Source organism: Patella vulgata, chromosome 1, assembly GCF_932274485.2.
Source record: "Patella vulgata chromosome 1, xgPatVulg1.2, whole genome shotgun sequence".
Classification (NCBI taxonomy): Eukaryota; Metazoa; Mollusca; class Gastropoda; family Patellidae; genus Patella; species Patella vulgata.
The window spans coordinates 27,170,319-27,196,951 of record NC_065879.2 but is presented as its reverse complement, the minus strand read 5'-3'; the positions used below and the strand labels follow the sequence as shown (position 1 = coordinate 27,196,951).

At 31.9% G+C, this 26,633-nt stretch overlaps 1 protein-coding gene across 4 annotated transcripts; it reads left to right on the top strand.

Annotated features, from left to right (window-relative positions):
* The first annotated feature begins 290 nt into the window (after positions 1–290).
* LOC126828861 (choline-phosphate cytidylyltransferase B) lies at positions 291–26,378 on the top strand. Of its 4 annotated transcripts, XM_050558999.2 has the most exons (10): positions 580–766; positions 2,212–2,326; positions 3,468–3,564; positions 13,086–13,191; positions 14,102–14,218; positions 14,656–14,807; positions 15,192–15,274; positions 15,774–15,912; positions 16,543–16,731; positions 22,465–26,378. In XM_050558999.2, exons 3-10 carry the CDS (start codon positions 3,475–3,477, stop codon positions 22,636–22,638), a joined length of 1,050 nt encoding a protein of 349 aa, XP_050414956.1. In that variant the 5' UTR covers positions 580–766; positions 2,212–2,326; positions 3,468–3,474; the 3' UTR covers positions 22,639–26,378. The 4 variants fall into 4 exon arrangements, with proteins under 4 accessions (XP_050414941.1, XP_050414956.1, XP_050414948.1 ...); XM_050558984.2 differs by lacking the exons at positions 580–766; positions 2,212–2,326 and adding an exon at positions 291–406; XM_050558991.2 differs by lacking the exon at positions 2,212–2,326.
* The last annotated feature ends 255 nt before the right edge of the window (positions 26,379–26,633 follow it).

The following is a 26,633-nucleotide window of genomic DNA, read 5'->3' as shown; positions in this document are numbered from 1 at the left end:
CATAACCCTACCACAGTTACCTATTTTTCTTCTAAAAAAGTAAAAATGGGAGTCAACCAATCGATAATTTATAGTTTATTTTCTTCAAAGAATTAATTGAGATGTAACAGAGTGGCTAAGGCATTAAAAAACGCTCAAGGTGTTTGGTAATTCATTCTTTTGGAGATAGTTTTCTTTTGCGCAATGGTGTGTGATACATTGCGCAAATTTATGATTCGTAGACTCGGTTAGCAAGACAATAAACATTTCCAATTTTGACAATCTAGACTAAATCTTTAGGTAGTACACAACAATAATGATGACGTAGTTCACATACTACACATGGCATAAATAATTATCAACAGAGATTGATGTAATAAAGGCCAGTTGTGTGTTTCATAGATAGAGTCTTGATGTATTAGTAATTGTAAGTATATTGTAATTTTAATAATTGCTTACTCGATTCTACACGAAGTAAATCGGATATTTGCAAATTGAACTGTAAGCTTACGTTCAGTACAAAAATTTAAAATAGATGGGTTCCGACCATATTTCTTCAGAAATTAATACTGAAGACTCAGTGAAGAACTTAGTAAACATCTATTAGTCACGTTTTCACCTTCACTGGCTTCACCTACCACGTCACAAGCGTCCCGAGAATTATCACGCCATACCACTGTTTTGGGATCACCCCATCCAAATGTTATTTTCAGCATCACATTAAATACTGTAAAGTGCATCTCTGTCAATGATAGCCTAATATTATAATATTTGCCAGACCAGCCAGGTAATCAAAACAGCTTTGTAGCCTATAATAAGTTATAATATGTAAAGCAAACTGGTACCTAGAAAGACCAGTCAATATCAGTAAAATTTTATATTCAGCAATTTAAGATTATGATTCAAATATCAATTCAATTTAGATACTTACTAAAGCCGTACTATAAATATATAAATGATAATTAGCTTTTAGAGTCAATAATAGTTCTTGCAATTTATCGCTGTTCTGTGGACCGTGGTCGATTTGATCAACAGCTGTTGAAATCATGTACCACGTGATTTTAATATTTTTATCATTTATTTACTGGTTAATACGCATTGATATAGGTCTATGACTCTGAGTTTAGATATAACATGTCATATGTGAACTTTGAGTTTGTTATCAATTTTATTGGTCATTTAAGAGGATATGTACCTGTATAGTGTCCACATTTCACTTAAAATCAAAAGAGTTGAAAAATATATATATTTTTTGAATTTAATTATATTTGATTAATTTACTTTAAATTTAATAGTCTTTTGGCATAGGCCTGAATTGAACGTATTCAATACTTATAGTCAGAATCATTTGCATTTATTAATAAGGATATAAAAATGCCTAAAAGGTAAGTTTTTAGTAAGAAATAGAATATACATGCATATTTTTTTGGAAGAGCGTGAGCAGGCTTTTCTCACTTTGATTATTTCAACTTTTAGGTTTATTTAGTATTTTAAGAATAGAAAGGTTATTAAAATTTTATATGAATATGAGCTGACATGCAGAATGTATTAGAATTGAGATTGGTGTTGATATTCCTTATAGTACATGTATCCATAATTTTTGTTTAAATATTAAATTGGTTACAAATTTTATGTTTTGATATGCAGATTAAAAACAAGCAGAAATCAAAAAAAAAAAATTTCAAATTTTCCTGGTAATATTTTTTTTCTTATTGAAAGATCAAATATGTCTTTTCAATATGGCAGTCAAAATGCAGATTAAAAACAAGCAGAAATCAAGAAAAAAAATTTTTCAAATTTTCCTGGTAATATTTTTTTTCTTATTGAAAATGAATATTTGCCAGTGCACCATCTTCCTGTGTAATAACTCTTTGTAAAATTTCACTTTAATTTAAAGAAATTCTAAAGAAATAACTACCACAAGTACATGTATCATACTCAATATTTTAATTTAAGTCAAAATTTTTGGATTAAGTATTTTGTCACGGATAAGCCTACTTTAATTAAAAATAGCATAAAAGGAATAAGCTTGCATGATTAAATATTACTGAAAACTTCCACCTTTAACATTTTAATTTAATAATAATATACTCTGCTTTAGATGTTATTCATGTTGTGATATTTAGACTGTTTCGATTTTTGCAATGTGATTAATGTTTGCCCCAATTCAACAAGCTGACACAACTGTTTAGTATTATAGAAGGTTTACTTTTTTGTATTTTTTTTTTTAAGAATTTTGATAGACAGAATTATTCAGAAATATGTAGGCCGACAAGCATCAGCACACTACAATTACATACTGTATCATACACACACATGTATGCTGGTAAATTTAAAGATGCACTATGTAAGAGCTTATTCTTCCTATTGCATGTCTTTATTTTGGCTTCAATTGTTATATAAAGCTCATTATCAACTCTCTAGACCACCAGATGAAAAAGATTTAAATGGATTAGGACTCCCACGAGATTTTAAAAATTAAATGATAGAACAATCAAGACTAAACGAGGCTAAGTCTCAATTGTCCAGTAACATTGCTACAATAATAAACAATCTGGGATACATCTTACAACACCCATAATTTCTTTTAGAGTAAAATAATTTGAATGAAATTTTCAAAATATTAATTTTTCATTATAAATCTATTTTTGAACTAATATAGCAAGAGCAATCAGCTATTTATCTAAATCTGACATAGTTAAATTATATCATCTCAGTGTATTTATATTTAAATTTATAGACAGGATTGTGCATTTACATCTTTTGAATGTTCTCTCTGGTGTCAGAATAAATTTTAGTAGATATTTTGGTCCATTCATTAATTTTATTTTAAGATTCCTGCATGTGATTGCCAAATTGGATGATCCGATCAATATCAGTAGATATATGGTCCAGTGGACCCATTGGCGTGCACATAAAACATGAATATCAGCGAAGAGTACCAGTAGATGAAACCACAGCTGTTTGGGCAAAATGTCCTTCATACAATGCGTGTCTTGTCTTCATTTGCCCAGTTGGTGCAGAAAAGTAGGACGTTAAACCTCATTTCATTTCAATTAATGTATGTAAGTGGTGATAGGTTGTTCATACCTGGCACTACCCACATTCAAGCAATACACATCTGGCGTTAGATTGGAAACTGAAAGGCAAGCAAAAGCGAAGACCTTCAGAGGCAACCTGCAGAAGAAACCTATACTCATCGATGGAAATATATGGTGATGTCTCTACGTTTCAGAGATTGTTCATTGGGGCATAAGGAAGAGCATTTTGAATATTTATAATTTAGAGATTTGATTGACATACCTAGAACTTATTTCCCTGTTTGCGTTTTAAATTGTGAAATCTTATGATGGCTTTTTCTAATGATGCTCTATGTGTGTGCATAGATGGATAGAGAGGGGGATATTTGTCTATATATACCAAGTTGTATATGTAGCGTAAGTCAATTATAATTGCTATAAAAAGTAATATTGAAAATGTTTTTACAGAACAAGAATGTCCTCGAGAAAAAGGTCAAGAAACGGAGAAATGGCTAAAAATGGAGAACTGGTAAACTTAAATGGGTGTGGTGAATACAGAAGACCTGTAAGTGAAGATTATTTTATTTAAAATGTGACTAAACAAATCTTTTTTCATTGATACATTTACACATGGACCATTTTTAAAAATAAACCAGACTCTGTCATTAACATACATGTACAGGGGCTATACTATATTCCGGAAAACAACCGGAAAAACACCGGAAAACTACCGGAAAACACCATGTTATACTGAATACCGGAAAACTCCGGAAAAACACTAAATACCGGAAAACACACTAAATACCGGAAAACACACTAAATAGGTAACCCGGATAAGGGCTATACTATAAACCGGAAACTAACCCTAACCCAGGCACACAGAGGACCAGGCTCCCGGTTACCTATTTAGGGTGCCAGTCTCCGGGTTACCTATTTAGGGTATTTTCCGGTATTTAGCGTGTTTTCCGGTATTTAGTGTTTTTCCGGTGTTTTCCGGTATTCAGTATAAAATGGTGTTTTCCGGTTGTTTTCCGGTGTTTTCCGGTAAATAGTATTGCCGCATGTACAGTGCTCTTGTTTCAAAAACTATTAAATCTGAGACATATCTAATGAACAAAATTACTATAACTGGAATAATACTAGATTCATAAAGATTTCTTGGTTGAACTGTTTATGAAATATAGGCCCTACTTCTGAAACAAAACCAGGATGGACGAGTCCATTTTAATATCACTCTCTTAGCTTCGTTTGGCAGGAATAATAAACTTGTTACATTAAAGGATTAATGGTGTGAATGTGGATAACTAGAGTCATTTGAATGTGTCTCGTAAATTCTTTATTTCCATGCATGTATGGAGTCATGGAAAGGTTACTCCTAAGTTTCTGAAACTTCAGGGGCGGATCCATGAGGGGGGTGGGTGTGGATTCCCCCCCCTCTCTTTTACTCAGCTACATAAAAAATTTGTAAAACAACACTTTTTATGGGAAGAGTGTCATGGTTGTTTGCTTTATCCTTTGCATCAATGAAATTGAATCACAAAGTCATCATATTAATTCATAATAAAAACTGTCATGGAGTGTTGGATTTCTCTCTTTAAAAAGCTCAGTGTGTATGTATATATGCCAAACTGACGATAGAGACCATACATGTATATTTCTCAAAAATTTCAAGGCTGGTGGAGGGGGATACATGTACATTGCAAGATACATTGTCTCAGGTACCGGGCAAACCCCCTTCTGCAAATATTCCTGGCTCCACCCCTGAACTTATGCCTAATCCTTTTGATATGTGTCAATAACATGTAGGTTTAAACAAATATGAAAATATATTATATAGAAGAGGTCATAAATATTGTTGTTAAGATAAACTATGTTTATAATATAAACCATGATAAAATGACATTTTGAGGTTTTTGGGTTACCAGGGTATTACAATGTTAAATGTAAGATATGATTTCATCCCTAATCTGTACAGATTCTGATTTCAGACTTGTTCTTATTTCAATAGTTTCTAGAGTTTAATCAGTTTAATGTCTTCTGTAAAATGGCTATATAGTTATTGATTTGAACTTATTCGCTGTCTACAGTGTACATGTGTTCAGGAAAGAGGAATCAAGATAGTGTAAATGTAATACAATTATTACAACCACATTACAGCATCTCACCTCTGTAGTCTTTTAGTCCAGTTGTCCGTAAATTGAGAAGCTTTATTTACTGTTGAGTGCACAACATATAGGTTTGTAAACTGGCAATTAACATCAAAGTTTTCTTGGACATCCTATTATGTTGATCATTGGGCTGCATTGTTAAAAAACAATATCTTTTTGGGAGGGGGTGGGGGTCTGAATCTGATTTGAAACTTGAGTGTCATTCAATATAGATCTATGTTAGAATATCACAATTGAATAATATTAACATTACACAGAGTTAGTTTGGTACATTTTGTAACAGCTGTGTTGGTTGCATAATTTTTTTTAGAATTAGATATCGATTTTAACTCAGTTTGATAATATCTATTAAGATTCTAGCATTTGTATTGGTAATTTATATTAAATGATAAGATATTAGTATCAATAAGAAAACTTATTGTTCCACATACTTCCAAAAGGATGGAATGTGTACCTGGTGACATATTGTTCCACATACATGAAACAAGCAAAACAGTAATTTAGGGGTAATTAATCACCTACTGATTTCTAATTCTAACTATTTACATGTACTTTAAATAGTAATGTTTTGATCTATTATAATGACTGTCCTCAGTAATTACAAAGCTTGGCTGTGTTTGTTATTTACATGTATTGTATACATTTTCAATTCAGCTACAAGGAAAAGAAATATCTACACGATGATGACATGGCGAGCAACCCAAAAATTTAATGTCACTCGTCCATTGTTGGTTAAATAGATTAAGGTCAAAGTCTGAAGATATCATTTTAAGCATTTTTATGTTATTAATGTCTTTGTTCTACTGCTGCCATTTCTGACTTGACAACAGATTGTTTAATCTCTGTTGATTTTACATACTGCATTTATATATTTTTGATCCTTACCATGTTGGAGCTTTGTAATGGTATCAATAATGAGTTGACATATTTATAAAAGGACATATATCTCTTTAACTACCTCCACACAAAACATTATTGAATCCAACAATGCTAAGCTTGTTATAAACATATACTACTTCATTTTTTATATGCCCACATTGAAATGTGGTTGTATATTGTCGTCAACCCTGTCCGTCGGTCTGGCTAAGTTATTACCATATTGACTTTAAATTTACACATAGTGTTTATATGGTCATCAGAAGAACAAGTCTATTGATTTTCAATGATTTTGATAAATTGAACAGCTAAATCCATGATATCAAATGTTTCGTATACTAAACATTAACATGTGGTAGAACTAAAGCCAAACTGATTCATGATTTCTAATAATTACTTAATGAGTTGTTACTCCTAATCAGATTTTAGTGTATTGTAAATGTTTCATTACCAACGAAAGAAAAAAAATATGCGACAACCCTTGTTGACAGCCCATGTGACTTAGCTGATCTACTTCATGTTGATTATAAAAAAATCTTTCCATTGTTTGTTAGTGTCTTCTAAATGTTCCCATTACCAACAAAAGCATAAACATGTGACAACCTTTATGGACTGTTCAGATGACTTAGCTTATGTGGGCGATGGTATGAATTGCACTTCTTGACTTCAATATACAATGTAAGCTTATGTTAAGTTATTTTAAAGGTTGTGTATATTTTTGATTGTTTTTGCAATACCAAGAGCATTAGGTTTTTTGTAAGAAAAATCTAAATACACATTTTAATATGCAATAACCAACATTTAAAGGACAATATTGGTGTCAGTCATTATAAAATATGTGATAGAGCTCGTTAAATACATCCCAAATATAATTTTAACACAGAGATCATTGCTACGGGAGATGTCTAACAAGCACGCGAAGAAACGGGAAGTGACGTCAAACATGAGTTGTCCTTCTATATAACTGACTGAAGTAACGAGCGGTAACAGACAAACGATCGAATTTCATTTCACTGATAATTCCGTTGAAGATGAAAAGTTGTTATATCTGACGATGAGAGGACACCAATATTGTCCTTTAAAGGGGCATTATGTAAGATTTAGATAAAGAGCTGGACATTCTTGCTATAATATTTCAAAAATAGATAATGCAAAATGAATATATTGAAAATGTCATTTAAACTACATTATTTTGAGTGAAGTTATGAATGGTCATAGTTTTGACAAGATGTGTGCAACTGTGCATTGATCATAACCACCGTACGGGTCATTCGAGTCTTAGCCTTGCTTCGTGATTTTTAAATTAAATCATTAAATGGCCGAACCATTCTAATCTACCAGAGCCATCAGATGGCATCGAGAGTTTAATTATTAATTTATATAACATTAATTAAGGCCCAAAGAAAGACCTACAATAAGCAGATTTAGCTCTTACATAATGCCTGTTTCATATTGACATCAGATAAAATGGCATTGTTCTAGAAAACTTTTTATCATTCTTCAGACATAAAACATAAATGCCTAAAATCTTATGTGCAGGCCTTGAGCTTAATCTATTTGGCCCACAAAGACAAGTGACATTGAAATTTTTGGTTGCATGCCAGATAATTCTGCTTGCATTGTACATTTCAAGGCTCTACATATTTTTCACTATCTGTTTATTTCTGCTGTTTACATCAATTCACTTAATGCCGTACATAATTTAACCCTTTATTGTACGCTAAGGTGAATAGAAGGTTTTTATTTTACAATTAACTAAAAATCTTGTTTATCGGACATACGCACTGATTTTGTAATTCTAATGTGAATGATGCTCCCATCTCCATAGAAAATAACTTGTCATTTCTTTCTCATAACTGTCAAATCCATGTATCAATACTGTTTGTAAAATGATAGCGAAACCTTAATGTATCAAGGCTGGCTTGACAGGTTTGTCTCAAATTTTGCATCATAACTGTAAATTGTCAAATCATGTCAAATTAAAAAATTATTTTTTTACTAACTAGCATCCCTTGAATACCCACAGAGAATAAATGCTTAACTGCAAAGGCTTATCATGCAAAATTCATGCAGAGTACTGTTTCAGCTAGTTCACTCAAACGTTAAACACCTGATTTAGTAAATTTAAATTTAAATTCATAACCAGGTTAGATTGAAATAATTCAAAAAAAAAAAGAAATATGTATATTTCAGATTCAGTTGGTTGAGGCCGGTTAGTAGTCTTTATTTATGTACCAGGCTATGATTAGAGTTATTTGTGAAGGTATAACACTAATACATGAGTCAGTGAAATTAAATGGGGTTTATTAACACCCTACTGTTTTGCACCGACGAGGCTAATGAAGACAGGCATACACCATGCAGTGTGCTATGAGGGAAATTTTGCGATACAACCTACTCTTATTTCAAATTCTAACTGTCAAGTGTTCCTAAACGTGCATGCCAACGTGTACATGGAACCTCGGTTTTTTTTCATTCCATCTGAATGACTAGACACTGTCTTTGTCAGGCCCTCCTTCATGCACCACTGACAAGGGGAAACCAAACCTAAAAGTAAATATCCTGCGGAACTTTCTCGGTCAACACTGGGATCAAAACCCGGGCCTTCCGATCCATGAGCCAGCACCTTACTCACTGAACCACTGGGACTCCCTATGCAAGTCAGTGAAGACATGACTATACATGTATCTAAGATACAGTGCTGCATATTTGACAATAATGTCATAGAAAATGATATAGAATATCTTTATTTCTATATAGCCACTTCGTGCAGGAAAGGAATGGACTAAGGTAGGAAATCCTACTTAAACCAGGGTAATGGTTTAATTGTAGTTGCTTAAGAATAAGTTTCTCCAATTAATTATTTTATTTTAAATAAACCAGTACTTTCATTAAATTTATTTTATCATTTGAAGGGTGTTTGCTCTTTGGTCAAGCAATAAAAAATTTAATTAGTTTTTTTACAAAGCTTCATTTAGATTTTGACCATGCTTCAATAATTTATTTCTAGCTTAGTTTGTGGAAAGGATTGTGTGACATTTAAATATTGTGTGACACTACAGGAGGTTAGGGTGGCCAAATGGTTTAACATGTGTACTTTCAATCTGATTAAAATACAGATGTATATTTCGTTTCGTTTTTTTATACTTTCGATGGCCTACACTACATGATGGGTTAGTTGTATTTTACGTCCGCTTCCACCGAGGTGATATCGCAGACACTACACTACATGAAGATCTGACAAGTTATAGCGATAGGTCACGTCAGGGGTCAAACGACCGACTTATGACCCTATGATGTCAGACATTTGATTAACCAATCAGCATTGATGTTACTAGTGGATTACCCACAGTTCCGTGCAAAACACGCCTAAAGCTCGCCGTGACAGACCGTTTCATTGGCTTATCCCTGACACCATTCAGAACACGAGTTAAATAACAACTCTTCCAGATCCAAGTGTAGTAAAGACAAGTAAAACGAAATTTTGAACTATAAAAACGAAACAAAATAGGATCTGTGTTTTAATCAGATTTGTGAACTTTAGATCATATGGTCAAGTGGTGTTGTTTTGATTCACCGCTTTTATGTGACAAAAAGTATGGTCGCCTGTCCAACCCCATGTGTTTTCTCCGTGTCCACCAGGTTCCCCTACTGCTAAGCAAATTATTGAAATAAAAATTGAACTATATTATGTTAGTCCCGAAATGACCTAGTTTGTCTATTTATTGAAATGAAGAAGCTTAGACAAGCTGTTATGTCCTTGAACCCATGCCGTAGGAACTACCTACATGTATTTTTTATCTGTACTTCAAGTCTTATTAATATGTAGGCAACAGGAATATGTAACCTGTTTTGTTTCATTAAGTTTGTTAATGAACAACCACAATGCACAGCCTAAAGATTAACGTTTTCTGCCATGCTAAGCAGAGAAAGAACAGTTCGATTGGATGATGCTTTGGGACACAGTGACTTTAATTCTAATTGAGTGAGAGTAGTTTCATTGCACCAAACCATAGCGAAGTTCAATCATGAGCATTTTCCGATAAAGCTACGTTTGATTGCTTGATGCTTTACAAAAGGATAATGTGCAATTAATTAATAATAATATGTGTCATCAATTTATTTTGAAATTGAGGCAGCAGATATCAGCCTCACTGTTGGCTTGTTAGACCTATTGATATATTAAATAAAGATATGATATGTCATTTGAATTACATGCACCACAAATCCTGAAAGATCATTTTTACTCAGTGCTTTATATTGAACTGAGTTTTCATACTGAAAAATATTATTATTGGTTGACTCTCATTTCTGTCATTATGACACATGTCTAGTTACAATGTTGACATATTTTGTAAAGTGAACAGATTCCATAGGACATACTTTGAAGTTTGCTATTATTACAAAAACAGCTGTTGTTTTATTATTTATTGTGATGTTGTCTGGTCTATCTGATGTAAGTTATTTTAGAACAGCATGGCAGCATGTACATATTGATTTATTGAATATGATTTTATTGTCAATTACCAGAATGGAACTGTCAGTCAATTATCAGTCTATTATTTTCAAACATCTGTTACTAATGTTAATGATTATATGGAGTATCGGTATTTAAGTTAATGAGAATGAGTAATAATAATAAGGTAATAATCAGGTAGAATTTATATTGTGTTTTAATGGCAGCCATCGTTAAATTAGTAGGTATGTGTGCACACATAATGATGATGTAATACATGTACTTCTTCATGATAATATTGAAAACGTATCTTAACATGAATTGATTATTAATCTGTATACCAGTAGAATTCTAGTTCATTTTCTCTATTGTGCATAAACATTTTAAAAAATGGTTGTGAAATAAGATATTTTGTCAGATCCCTGGAGATATATTGATGTATTGCCATTAGCTTGATTATGAGCAGTTCATAATATATTACATGTAAGTGATACTTCCACAGCCAGGGAGAAACGTGAGGGTATTGTACTCCTTACAGACACACTTATCGTAGCCGCCAGGTTTTCTTAAGATAGTAATTGAAACAAAAAACATATAATAGATATTTGAGGGTAACAACAGCGCTTAACATGTTTATATTTCTTCCTTTTGTAATTAAAACGGTGACGACATATTCTTATCTGGAGAGCATGCTCAATAAATACTATTGGTGTAGACTGGAATAACCAGACGCTATTGCAATTCGATTGAGACTTCTGACGTATTTTGCCGAACACAACTGATTTGAAACGATTGAATGTAAATCAGTTAATATACATTCATAATACATTATTATGTGCGTTGCGACCCATTTGTGTCAGTTTCTAGGTTCCAAATATTGGTGATTTAGCTCCTTTAAAGTTTAAAACTTGGCTAGAGGCAGTTTACATATCCAGCACTATAATTCATACTGTTTGATTTATATCTGATGTCAGACTGATCAGTTTGTCGATAGATTCTTGGTCAGACTAATGAGTCAATGTCATGCTAATAGCTACTCACTTTTACATTTCCCAGCTGGTCCAAGAAACTTGTAATTTAATAGTTCAAATTAATATTTATTTTTTGGGAAATATCAAATTTCTTTATCCTTGCTCAGATTGATTTTTAAATACAAATGGCTGCATTTTATTACATAGGGAGAAGCCTCGATCAATGCAATTTTCTCTTGTAAATACTGAATGAAATTAAACCATTTTTGAACTGTTATTCCTATTAGAGATTCAACTTTTACAATATTATAGTTTGTAAGGGATTCCATAGTGCTGAAATGATGCGCAGAATCTTTAACTCTACTTGTTGTGATGTCAACTATGTATACCATGAGTTTTGAAACATGAAACAGTCACTACGAATTACTACGAATTAGCCTATGAGTCTAGGCTTCATTGTCACCCGCAAATATTTAATTACCCATATACCTAATCCTACATTCAGAATGTGGATATAAAATGACATTCTCGATAATATCTCCTTTTGGGTGAGTGTATTCAATACACTAATTGTCTAAGCCTTAGACTCCACATACATTAAATTTTAGTTGCTGAAATTTGACTTTTTGAACTGTGTTCTGATCCTATTGGGTGTAGAGGTCACTGATAGGAAATCTTTAACAAGGACATAGTACATTAATACAAGATAAATAATTTCTATCTTTGATTAAATTATGGTACATAATAACAATAAACATTATTAAATGGGTAACCTGGTTAATTGAAATATTACCATCACATATATTTTAAATTATCTGATATGAATTAAGTTCAAAGTATTTGATGGTTGACCTCTTTTGAAAGTTTGATATCAAATGGTATTTTAGTGGATATCCCGGTAGTAATTTTGTGGCATCAATTTAATTATACTGAGTTTTAAAGCTTGTCCTGTACATGTTATATTATTAGCTAGTAATATGACCAAACCTTGGTGTGTCATGATATACACCCTGTATGATAGAAATATGGAGTCATTTGATTTCATATGAATGTTAATTTTTAGGAATGAAAAAAACAGATTGAGATTACATTTGGAGGTTTCATAATTAGCATTTTATTTTTTGAAACTTAAATCTAGATTACTGTATTTTAGTATGATTTAAAAAATCAGATGTGACATTTAGTAAAGTTTAAAAAATCAGAGCTTATATTTAGTAAGAAATAAAAAATCAGCTTACATTTAGCAAGGTGTTATAAATAATACATAAACTTATAGTAAGCTTACATTTAGCAAGGTGTTATAAATAATACATAAAATTATAGTAAGCTTACATTTAGCAAGGTGTTATAAATAATACATAAACTTATAGTAAGCTTACATTTAGCAAGGTGTTATAAATAATACATAAACTTATAGTAAGCTTACATTTAGCAAGGTGTTATAAATAATACATAAACTTATAGTAAGCTTACATTTAGCAAGTTTACAAAAAGTAAGGACACATTCAGCAAGATTTCAAAAACCAGAAGTTTCATTTAGCAAGGTTTAATAATGTCCATACATGTAAGGCAAATTTTTTATTTGAAAATATATTTAAAGATTGTTTATTTTTAGAATCATGGTCCGGCACCATTTGATTATGAAGAACAAGCATGTGAAGAAAGAGAATCATGTGATTATACTCAGAAAATTACCCTGGAAATGGCCAAATCAGGAACTGGTATGTATTTTAAAAGTTCTCTGTTAAACAATGAATGTTTTTTGGATTATACATGTATAGGGTGGCTGGTGTTAAAGTAGCTAAGTCTCTTACTCAATATCATCCAAAATCTTCGACATTGAAAACACGATTTATTTGTCGGTTTAAATCAACATTGATGTTGTGATTTTACCGGGAAAAGATGGCCTTCTGATATCCAATATTTAAGACAAAATAAACATTTTACAATTGGTACACGAATCGTGTACCATAATACGTTTCAGCGCTATTTGTAATAAGTGTCTCGAAAAACAAGGCTAAGCATATTCCACATGTCATGTCAAACGGTGACGCTATATTCTTATCTGGAGAGCATGCCCAATAAATACTATTGGCGTGGACTGGAATAACCAGACGCTAGAGATTGAATTTCGATTAAGAATACTGGCGTATTTTGCCGAACCTAACTGATTAGAAATTACAGTAAAAACAGAAACGATTGAATGTAAATCAATTTATATACGTTCATATTATATTTTTGTATGCGTTGCGACCCATTTGTGTCAATTTCTAGGTCCCAAATATTAGCGACTTAGCTCCTTTAAATGCATTCCAGGTCACTTGGCTTCCAGATCATTTAAAAAATGGATGATTGAATCCCTAACACTGCAATTTCATTGGTCCACTGCCTGGAATTTAACAGAGAGCAAGAAGGCCTGAAAAGCTTGTCCTTACACTAATTATTTAAAGGAAGATTATTACTCTTGATTTCTCAATTATATTGGCATATTCCTGTAGATGAGGCACTGTCATTTATTCTTACACTGTGTAGGTTGTTTTTTAATGCTTTACCCTCTAATAAAATGGAAGTAAGAAATAAAGGATAATTTTTAAAGGAAATTGTTAAAAATTACATGCTTTGTATTTACAGCTCAACGACCAGTACGTGTGTATGCTGATGGTATTTATGACATGTTTCATTCTGGTCATGCAAGACAACTCATGCAAGCTAAATTAGCATTTCCTAACTGTTATCTTATTGTCGGGGGTAAGTATAGTGATTTTATGGCTTACATTATTTTTTTCCCATCCCGTTAGAAAACATGCAAACAATATTAAAGAAATTAACAGAATTGTAGTACTTTGATGAATCTACGATCTATACTACTACGATATACTTAACAATAGTCTTTACTGATTCGCAAAAGAGTTTAGGACTTCATTCATGAATATTTAAAACTAAAATATTTTAAGGATTCAGTAATTTCATTGGCTGGGAGTTTAAATCCTGATACAAATTTGAGCTGTTAGCCAATTAGTTAAAGTTGTGTTGAATAAGACCCCCTCATTTTTTTACAAATTACAAATTAAACAATAAGTTATTTAGTAGATGTAGGTTCTGGCCAATTTGCACATAACATTCCATGAATATGAAATTTAGTCTTGTCACTTGTCAGATTGTTTTGTGATGGTTTTTTTTTTCAGTTTGCAATGATTCTTTAACCCATAGAATGAAAGGTCGAACTGTAATGAATGAAGTAGAGAGATATGAAGCATTAAGACATAGTAGATATGTTGATGAAGTCGTCACAAGTGCCCCATGGACACTAGATACAGAATTCCTCGAAAAGCACAAAGTAAGTGTCCACTTGCCATATCAAAGCTTGTAATACAAGAATTTAATGAAATTGGATAGATTTTATCCCATCATAATTCTTAAATAACATATCCGATCAACACAATCCAACTCTTTAATTAAAGAGATAAAATAGCTTTACGTTCTAAGACAGGGCAGGGGTTGAGAGTTAAAATGTAGGAAATGTTATGTACTCCATGGGTTGTTTTCGATTTTCTTTTGTAGGTAAATATTCAGCCAACAAGCATACAAAATATCATTTTCAGTCAAATCAGTGGCACATTTTTATTGCATCTCAATATATAAATTGTAAATATAAATGCAACCAATACAGTGAATATTTTGTTAATATCTCTATCTTACTATATAAATGTGTATTTTGTAGATTGACTTTGTTGCCCATGATGAATTACCTTATACAACAGGGTCAGCAGATGATGTTTATAAATTTGTTAAAGAAAGGGGAATGTAAGTATGTTTTTCTGCAGGAGCCCTATTGCAGTCCTAAGTACACAAGAACAAAGTTTCTTGAAGAGTCAGATTTTACCAAATGGGTTTTGCCAACCAGATAAATGTTTCATATAGGAAGAGCCCAAGTTAAACATTAGACTATTTCATTGAGATCAGTAGGACCAGTCTTGCCCTTAGAGCTGCAAGGCCAAATTGAGAACAGACAAGTTCTGTTTTAGTGGAATGATTTATTAAATATGCCCACAAATGTATAATTTATTAATAACTTACATTGTATTTGCTTACGAGTGCATGGTTACTTGAGAAGGCTGGAATAAATGACCTTAGTGCAGGACCCAATTGGGAGCAATTGGACAATTGGCTTAAAGTCCGCCCTGGAGATCAGAGTGAGCTAATAGTGATCTTGCAATTCAGACAAATACTAAGTATTATACACATAATTTATTTATGAATTAAATGATACACATTGACATCAGATTGACATTGCCTTTTGTAGGTTTTTGCCAACAGAAAGAACGGATGGTATATCAACAACAGATGTTATAGCAAGAATTATAAAAGACTATGATGTATATGTTCGACGTAATCTTTCTCGTGGTTATACAGCTAAAGAACTCAATGTTAGCTTTGTCAAGGTATGTAATTTTATGTTGATTCATTAGTTCAGATGAGTCAAGTTGATAATGCATTGAGTTATGTCCCTTTGTCATTCAAAACAAGAAAACACACCTGTAACACTCAGGGGATACTCAGTTGAGTGTTCCATAATCAAATTCTCTCAATCCGGCAAAGAGGTGTTGATCAAGTAAAAACCAGAGATTCTGGTGCCAAGGCATGTGCCAACATTCTCACACCACATCTGTTGTCTATAACAGGACTCCGTTCTGTGACACTAAAATGCAATTCTGTCAATTGCAAACAGACTTTTGGATCAGGAACTGAGCCCCAAGCACTATTCATCTTGTTCTTTGGAGCGAAGCACTTCATAAACAGATTAGACTCTGCCAATTCAAATACAATTGACACGATAATTTGCATGCTTCTTCCTTGGACAATTGTGCATCGATTGGAGACCTTTGATTTTTGATATGATATCACAATTTCAATATGGTGGTGGTGACGTCATGCTTGGTCCCTGGTCCATAGTAAGCTCTTACTTATTCTGACATGGGGACATATGTTGACATTAGAAAATCTAATGAACGATAATTCCATTATGCTACTATTACTTTATGTTAATTATTACCTGTAATTTTCTTTTTTAGGAAAAACGATTAAAAATACAAGAAAATTTTGAGAAATTTAAAGGAAAGAGTAAACAATATATGGATAAATGGAAGGACACTATGGAATCAATGGATAAACAAAGGCATGAACTCTTTAATAAATGGGAAGACAAATCAAAAGAATTCATTGGAAACTTTTTAGAAATGTTTGGAAAAGAAGGAAAAATTGTAAGTCACATATATTTAATTACTTGATATTAATGATGCATTTTTGAAAAACACTTTTTATTGTTAACAATAGTAGGATGATCAAATCTTCAGGGGACAGCATAACAGTAGTTTTGGGTTTGAATCCTAGGTTGTGTAAAACCTTTGGTAGTTTTCAGTCCGAGTACCACCAAGGTTAAATATGTGCTGATGTGAAACAAATATAGCATCTAATTTTGATTAGTTTGTGGGTCTACGATCTACTGTTAATGAAATAAAAAGGAGTTTCATAGTTTTTCTGTTCTGCACGGACTAGCTTTCAGTCGGAGTACCACCAAGGTTAAATACGTGCTAATGTGAAACAAAAATAGCATCTAATTTTAATTAGTTTGTGGATCTACAATCTACAGTAAATAGTCCATGTGACAGGCAGATATTCATTACCAATTTGATGAATTGGTTTAACTATGATTTTCAGTTAGCCTTAGGTCTAAAGTGTCCAAAATTGGTTGATGGACTTCTGGGTCACTTTGCCAAATGTCAGTTTGGCGGCCATCTTTAAAAAAAATGTCCGCCGTTTTTTTTCTTATTTGAAATAGTGCGAGTCGGGGAAGCCTTCATAACTCCTCAACAGTTTCACCTATATGGATATGTAATATATCTCAAAATGTTCATAATATAATTCTGCATCTGCTGGTATATGATATATGTTGTTTAATCAATACTATCAGTTTTAAAATAAAAGATTAATCTGAAAAAAGCAATATTTTCGATTTTTTTTTTCATGTCTGTTCGTATGTTTACTAACAAATCGTGTTCAGACCCATATAAGCCAAATTATCTGTTTGGTCAACTTAAGTGATTGAATAGATATCAGAAACATTGATCATAAAAAATAATCTCAAATATGAGTGTCCCAGATCCAAGATGGCGGAAATTCAAAATGGCGACAAAATTTCCTAAAATGGCCAATATGTCAGATAATAGTCATTTCATTGTTTGATATGACATGTACTATCCAATGAGCTTACAATTAAAGATTCATAATGTAAGATTTAGATAAAGAGCTAGCCATTCTTGCTACAATAGTTCGAAAATAGATAATGTAAAATGAATAATTTGACAATTTCATTCAAATTACTCTATTGCGAGCGAAGATATTAGCCTTTGAAGGTTTGACAAGACACGTGCAATAATTTCAACCACTGTACTGGTTGCTCGAAGCTAAGTCTCGCTCCTCCATTTTTAGATTAAATCAAAATATGACTGATACGTTCTAATTTATTTAATATCGGAGAAATCCGATGCCATCGAGAGTTGATTATGGCCTGGGTCAGTTAATTAATGTCTAAATAATAATTTAGAAAAAACATTTCAGGCCTAAAGAAAGACCTGCAATAGGCAGATTTAGCTCTTGCACAATGTTTGTTTAATCTAAACAAAGAGTTTTAAAAATCCAAGATGGGGAAAATTCAAAATGGCGGTCAGAATTTCCATAACATGAATGACTGTTTTATATAGCTTATAATGTCTCTTTTATAAGGTTTTCAGAGTCACTGAACATGAATAAAAACTCAAAAATAATGCTGAAGAAAATGATGTTAATGATACTGCTAAAAATGACACATCCTATGCGACCCCCCCCCCCCCCACACACACACACACACACCCCATAAACAATACAATGGGGCATAATATGGAATTGATTATTTTGTATCTCACAGATCACAAGACATTTCACCAAAATAGTGAGTCATTTTAATTTCATCTACTATGCCTTTGCACCATTTTAAGCCGTATAAAAATAAGATCTCTTATTCGTTCAGAAATGGTAATGTGGTCCGTTTTTACATTAACGCCTCTATGCCCGGCAACTTTTGTCGTATAGTCTAGTAGGCCTGCAACCAAAATTTTTAGCTTGCTTAGAAACACAGTTCCGCTACAAGGTCCTCCCTATTAAACAAACTATACATATTTGGAAAGCTTATAACACCAGGAACACAAATCCAATTAAAATGTTTTAAGGCCAGATGAAAATTGTGATAATTGTCAAGTAAATGTTATATTTATACTGACCATTGTGAAGTTGACATAAAATTACACATATGATACCTAGGATAGGACAGGCTTATCTTTGCTCCGTGAGGTGAACGACGGGGTTCTCTACAACCAGGCTCGAAATTTCTTTTGAAAAAACTGACTGTAATTTAAATGGTACTTTCTAGAGTATATCCTGGTGTTTTTAGCTTATGCATATATCTTAATAATTCATCAAAAACGACATAAATTCATAACTACGCGAGAACATTGACTAGTTTAGGAACCCCCGAAACTACCATACTCCTTTTGAGTGTCCATCCCTGAAAAGGGAGGCAAAAGATATGATGTTAAAACGATAATTCATATATTATTTTACAGTTATATATATAAAAAAAATGTCTCCTTTTTATCCAATGGACAATTTATTGTTAGTTCATGTAGAAAGATATGGTGCTTATAAACGTGTTGCAAATTTCCGTATTACATGGTAGACTTCAACGTATCATATACACAATAGGTATTTATTTTACAAGTATAAAAAATGTTTCCGTTTTATCGAATGAACAATTTATTGTTAATTCGCGTGGAAAGATATGATGTTAAACATGTAACAACTGGTATATTAGTCGAGTATTTTACATTTTACAGAAAGTTTACATTTAATCGAAAATTCCAATAAACAATTTATTTTTAAGTTGAAGGGAGTGTCCTACAGGTGGTAGACCATATTAAATGCTGCTTGAATGTGTATTTTCATAAACTTTGTATGCATACAGATTATTATACTGAAGGTTCGTCTGGATAGAAAATATCTGGTTCTACAAATTGTATTTGTCCCTTCTAAGCTAATACCTGTACGGAACAAACCTTTCCGTTTCATCGAAAATTCCAATAAATAATTCAATTTTAAATTCAGTGGCTACGAAAACCCTATACATGATATATCACAAGCCCTACCTTGCATGATACTATAATAATAATAATAATAATAATAAAAACTTTATTTATTGAGGCAACGTATTTAGTTTGCAAAAAAACTAATCTTCCATAGGTCCCTCCTAAGCTACAAAGACATATATACATGTAATATCAGAATAAATTTAAAATCATTAGAAATGCAATAGCATTTTAAAGTGGGGAGTTTGATAAGTCACTCCCAAACTTCAAAACATATACATTATACAAGTAGAAAATAGGAAGAACACTATAATTACACACAAAATAAAATAGAATGCAGTTGCAAGTTAAAAATAATAAGTATGTCGTCAGTTGAATATTATGGTTCCTTCAGTGTGCAAAATAAATGACTTTTCAGTTTAATCTTAAAATTTTCAACATTTTTACACATCTTTATATCAAAAGGCAGATTCCGTTTTGCAATTTTGAAGAAAAAGAGATTTACTGGTCTGTGAACGGAGCAAGATATCCGTTTTGGAAACAAGAGATTTTTCAATAAAATAGAAATTTAGATAAAGTGGAGTATTAAATGTAATAATTTTGAATGCTAAGACAATTTTATTGTAAAGAATCCTCTGTGTAAGGGTAAGCCAACCGAGTTTAGTAAATAAAGAGGTGGACGGAGTTTCAATCGGTGCATCAAGAATAGTTCTTGCTGCCCTCTTTTGTAATTTTAAAAGAATGTCTAATCTACTTTTGGTAGCATTTCCCCAAATAATAGAGCAATAATCAAATATTGGTAGTATGTAACTGTTATAAAACAAAATTCCTGTCTCGTAAGGTAAATGATCTTTTATCTTATTTAGGAGAAATATTTTTGATGTAAGTTTTTTTAGACATATCTGCTATCTGTGCTTCCCAATTAAGGTCTTGGTCAATTTGAATTCCAAGTAATTTTGTGGTAGTAACCGTCTCAATTTTCTCACCATGGAGTGATAAAGTTAGGTTTTTCTGATTTCTTTTGTGTTTTGATGAAATCGGCATTGATTTTGTTTTCGAAGGATTGATTACCATCCCATTGTTTTCACACTATTTAGCAACCAAATAGAGATAATTTTGGAGATTATTGGCGATGGATTAAATATCTTTGTGTGAACAATGCAGGGTACTGTCATCAGCAAACAAATCTATCTGACTTGATTCAATATTGAGTGGGAGATCATTTATAAAAATAAGGAATAGGAGAGGACCCAGGATCGACCCTTGTGGAACCCCGCATTTGACTGTAGTAATTGAGGAGGTAATTGATCCTAAACATACTTTTTGCTTCCGTGAGTCAAGATATGATTCAATCAAAATTTGTGAATTATTATCAAATCGATAAAGATGTAGTTTTTCAATAATAAGCTTATGATCAATGAGATCAAATGCTTTGCTAAAATCAAGATACACTATACCACTCATCGCACCATTATCGATAGCATCAAGCCAATTATCTGTCATTCGGATCGGTGCAGTAGCACATGAATGAATTGATCTAAATCCAGATTGGTAAGCATAAAGAACATTGAAGGTTTCCAAATAAGTTTGAATTTGAGTGCTCAAGTGCCTTTCGAATATCTTTGAAATTGTGGGGAGAATTGAGATTGGCCTATAATTGTTCGGATCATCTTTAGCTCCCTTGCGGTCATTTTGGACATCGGACAGAACCCCAACCGAAAATGACGTCACAAAAGTGACATAATCTCAAAATTGTCTTTAGGGACAAATTTTGACATGGAAACAACCCGTCCCCAAATATCGTTTCGATTGTGACACACTAGCTAAAAGTTCACTAAGTTTGTGCCCTGCCTCGCCGACATTCAACATTTTAAATTTGACAGTCTACTTACGACTTTTGTTGAGTTTGCGGCCACCGCAGCTGTATAGGGAGGACCACTGGGCGTATTTGTTTATGCTAATTGAATAACTTAAGAAGACCACACACATAATTTGGCTAAAATTACTCTGAACAGGATTTGGTAGTAAACTTATAAAATAAATCATGAAAACCTGGGAAAATAAAAATGCCAAAAGGTTGCTTTTTCCAGAATAATCTGTTGATTTGGAAAATATATGATTCATTCAACAACAAGTATCATATAGCACCAGAAGAAGCATTTTCTTGTGAACATTGTGAGCCTCATTCCATATCCATAGGTCGATCTTTTCAGGAGTTATGAAGGTTTCCCCGATGCGCTCAATTTCAATGAAATAACGGCGGCCATCTTTAAAAATGGCCGCCAAAATGCAATTTAGCAAAGTAACCCGGAAGTCCATCAACCAAATTTCAACACTTCAGCCACCAGGCTAACTGAAAATCATGGTTGAATTTATTCATCAAATTGGTAATGATGTTCCAAAATCCCAGGTCTGGCACATGGACTAAAATGAAATGAAAAGGTTTTTTTTAATAGTTTTTCTGTTCTGCATCAACTAGGTTATTGAAGAATGGCATACGTCATGCAGTGTGCAATGAGGGGAATTTTGTCTGAACATCAGGGCTACAGTGACACTACTCTTATTTTGAATTCCAACTGTCAAGGTTTCTTTTACATGCACACCAATAAGTACACGGACCCCTATGAGGGACTATACCTTGTCCCTTGCCAGGCCCTCAGTCCTGCACTGCTGACAAGGGGGAAGGAACCATACAGTAAAATTGGCGGGATAGAACACGGGACCTCCAGTTTAGCGAGCCAACATGTTACTGAGTCAATTTGACTCCCCATCCCAATATTAAAAAGGTAATTAGATTATTCTCTTGTTATTTTTCAGTCTACTTGGATAAATGAAGGCAGAGAAAAAGTAGCAAGAGCTATATCTCCAACACCTGGTGATCCAGGAATCAGCCCACCAAGTACTCCCCCTTCAACATCAGGCTCCTGGAGTCCTCCTGCTAAACGAGGTCGTTTTACTATAATAGAGAACGAATCTGATGAAGAATTATGATAGATATGTTTTAATTTTGATATTAATTTTAATATTAAGTCCTAGTTGACCCAGCTATTTGTAAAATATTATGTTTTTATTTTAAAAAAAGGGAAAACTTAGAATAATGTTGAAATTGGAAAAAAAACAACTTATATTTTATGATACAAGATGCAATGCATTTAAAACTCTTACGTTAGCCATAGTCTTACTGATTCCAGGTTTTCTTTGATTTCTAAAATACTCTATTTAGAGTATGAGTGCTACTTTAGTCTTCAACATTGTATTATTAATATGCGTTAAAGTCATCAAAGTTTTTGAGTTATAGAAACTAATTGACCAAGGTGGATTACATTAAAAGTGTATTGAAAAATTAGACTTAACATCAGTGCCATTGCAAATACATATCTCACATGGTTGATCTAATTTAATGATAATAATAGCTATGAACTTTCAAAATATGAAAAATTGAACTCCTATTACTAATTTAAGACATTATTTGAATATTTTATGTATAAGTTTTATCATATGACGTACATGTAGTATATGATTTTAACATTATGTTTTCATTTTACCATGAGTTAATTTATTAATTCATTGCTTCCATATGATGTTGTACAAAAGAAAATTTTAGAAAACACAAGTCTTCTGAAGAAAATAAACAGGAGTTCATGTGCTTTCTAAAACTTAACATGTAGGAATATTTGGAGGGCATAAAAAACTTTACTCCATTATGGTTGTGTGCAAAAACACAAATATTCTTTATCCACAGAACACAATTTTATGAAATAGAATTATCATTATTACTGAGGGATGTTTCGCCTAGGATTTTCTAGTCTTTATCAAGCAAATCAAAAAATTATCAAAAAATTATTTGAACATAAACCACAATAACAACTTAGAGACAAGCCACTAATCGCCTGGCCTAAATTCATTAATGTAAAACTATTATGGAGATGATAAAAGTTGAATCCAGTAATACAAAACATCATTAAGTGGTGATAATAAATGATCAATGATAATACCGGTAGTAGATTTTGTTTATGGACAAATTGAATGATAATATTTCAGGACAGGAACCATATCTATCCTAAAGTTCGTCCATAATATCCAAATGTGTAATAGACATTTCAGAAACACTAAGTAAAACAAAATATACAAAATAAACGTGCCAACACTAATCCAAATTTGTTACATGAGCCCACTAATAAATGATATTTATATTCTAATTTCATTCATTCACTGGGAATTGTTATGAAAAAAAGAAAACTCTCTATTTGAAGGGGTTTTATATCTTTAAATTCTATATATTTTCCAAATTGATAATATATGATATTGATTATTATTGCAATGGAAATAATCTTGCTGTATTTCATATTTATTTCATTGATAAATTCATACTTTGTGTAAATAAGATAAATTCATACTTGGGGTATAGAAGATAAATATGTACTTGGGGAAAATAAGGGAAATTCATTCTTGGTGTATCACTGTTATTGTTGTCGACAAGCAAGTTAATTGACTTCTTAATCAACTACTTGAACAAGTAATAATTAAGCTGAAAGTAGATTGATTTATGATACCATAGTGGCCGTTTCATTCTTTTATTAATCGGCTTTTTCAAACATCAAGCGGCTGAAGCCGACAATAATGATCTGATTAAGATCCCTGCATAAGACAACTTCATACTTTGGGTATATAAGATATATTTAATTAATGCAGGGTACATTATTGTCAGTCCCATATTATATATGTACATATTGATACTACATGTATAAGAGATATTACATTATTATTACAGTAATTATAGATTTGTTATTATTTTGAGCTTTAAATTTTAATTTTAATTGTGGTTATGGCAATTAGTTGTATTATGCAATTGGCATCCGGTGTAAAGATCCAAACTTTTATGTATTCACAATTATTTTATTAATTTAAAAAGTTACACAGCTAACAATAATTACGAATTGTTTCAGCATTTTCTAATCTTTTTTTTTACTTGCATAAAATTGGATCTTAATGACCACCCTATTATTACAAAACTTCAATTTACTTTAGTTTATGGGTTTGTTATTTTTGTAAGGGTAATATTATTGGAGAAGTGCAAGCATATAAACAATACCAAAAATTCCTAAATTCTTGTGATTGGTCTTGATATGACCATTTTTGTATTCATTCCCTTAAATTTAATACATGAACAATGTGGTTAAATATTGCCTATTAGAATATCGAACTCGGTAGAAGTATTAACATTATTATTTTATTTATCTTTCATTTTCATTCATAAGTCTAAATAGTTTTAATTGTAGATGTATATTTTATTGTGAACTGCATATTTATTTTACCATACTTTTATACATTGATTGAATAATACATACGCATTACATACAAATGTCACTAGTCAGTATACAATATGCAAAATAGTTTTGTCTTTGAATTTTGTTTTTAAATTCATGCCTCACATTGGGTACAAGATATGTACATGTGTTTGTTCATACAATTAATTATTTATTTAATTTAAAAGGGATTTGTATTTAAAGTAATTATTTTTCATTTGATTTACATGAAGGGCACTTACTGGAATTGTATTAATGGACATTAGCATGTTTTGGTACTTCCACCATGAATAGTTTTTATAGTGTATTATTTATTTTCTGCTGAAACAGAGAGTAATCAAGCTTTAACTTGATTTTATAGCACATAAAGCTATAGATAGATGGATGACATTTTCTAGAATGTAAAACAATGGATGGACCATGAGACATACCATATTTGCATACCATGACAGAATTGTAATTTGTAAATAATCCGTTCTTAAGAATTGGATTAGAAAGATTCAAACATAGGATTTCTAATAACTGTTAATATGTATAGAACTAAAACTCTTGAAATCAGAATACAGATATTTATTTAGAAAGCATTCTTGTGAACATATTAAACCATTTTGGACTTCGTTGTATGGTAGAGAATACCTGTGAAATATACCAAATGTCTGTCCATACAACTAAATCTCAATTCATTTTGGTATTTTTCAAAGGTGCCTCTATATGTATTTCATCCTTAATCCATTCATTTTATCATCATTATTTTTTTAACCATGTAATTATAATCCCATTTCTTAATTTCATTCTATTTTAGTATGTGAATATACAATATTTATATTAAATATTGAGAAAGATGGAACAGTATTGATGAAAATAATTGATCAGTCTCTATTACAAAAAGAGTTGTAGATAAATTGTATATATTATAGGAATGTTTGATTCATAAAACATGTCATCTCTCATTTACAATCATAAATAGCATTTTTTTATAATTAGGAATTGTTTGTATGTAGGCCTACATGTAGTACTATAAGTGTTGCAAAGTCATACATAATATAATCCTTACACGGTTGTGTTTGTTTTGTTTTGTTTTTTAAAATATGAAATTGATGGGAATTTCAATTAAAGATGCATTATGAAAGATTTAGATAAAGAGATGATCATTCTTGCTATAGTAGCTCAAAAAAAGATAGTGAAGAAATGAATATATTGAAAATTTCATTTCAATTATTTTATTCTGAGCGAAGTTAAGGGTGTTTGAATATGAAGCGTAGATTGTCTATAATCGTAGTAACGGTACTTGATAATCAAGATTATCTATTATCTATTTTGTGGTAAATTTTTCAATCTCGCAGGTGTACTAATCCATTTAAATATCGACCATCTGATGCTCTAGAGAGCTGAACATATGCTTGTCATGTGAATAAATGTATAAAGACCTGCAAGATTTAGCTCTTACTTAATCCATCTTTAATTTAGAGGACACATTTATAATAGCGGGTTACATGATCAATTTAACAATCTAGTATGTCACACACAGATTCCTTTCACACATGTAGCGGGAGAGAGAAATAGGGTTTTAACATGGACATAAAACAAGCTAGGTCTTTTTGGAACTGATGTTTGGTTCATATGTAATGGGTGGAAACTAAAGAACTTGAAGAAAAAACACGAGGTTAGGCAGGCAGTTCT

What these genes read in the sequence shown, in the direction of transcription:
- LOC126828861 (XM_050558974.2), top strand. An exon ending in CTGTTATCTTATTGTCGGGG is followed by an intron (nt 14,219 to 14,655) that starts GTAAGTATAGTG and finishes TTTTTTTTTCAG; the next exon opens with TTTGCAATGATTCTTTAACC. An exon ending in TTGGAAAAGAAGGAAAAATT is followed by an intron (nt 16,732 to 22,464) that starts GTAAGTCACATA and finishes GTTATTTTTCAG; the next exon opens with TCTACTTGGATAAATGAAGG.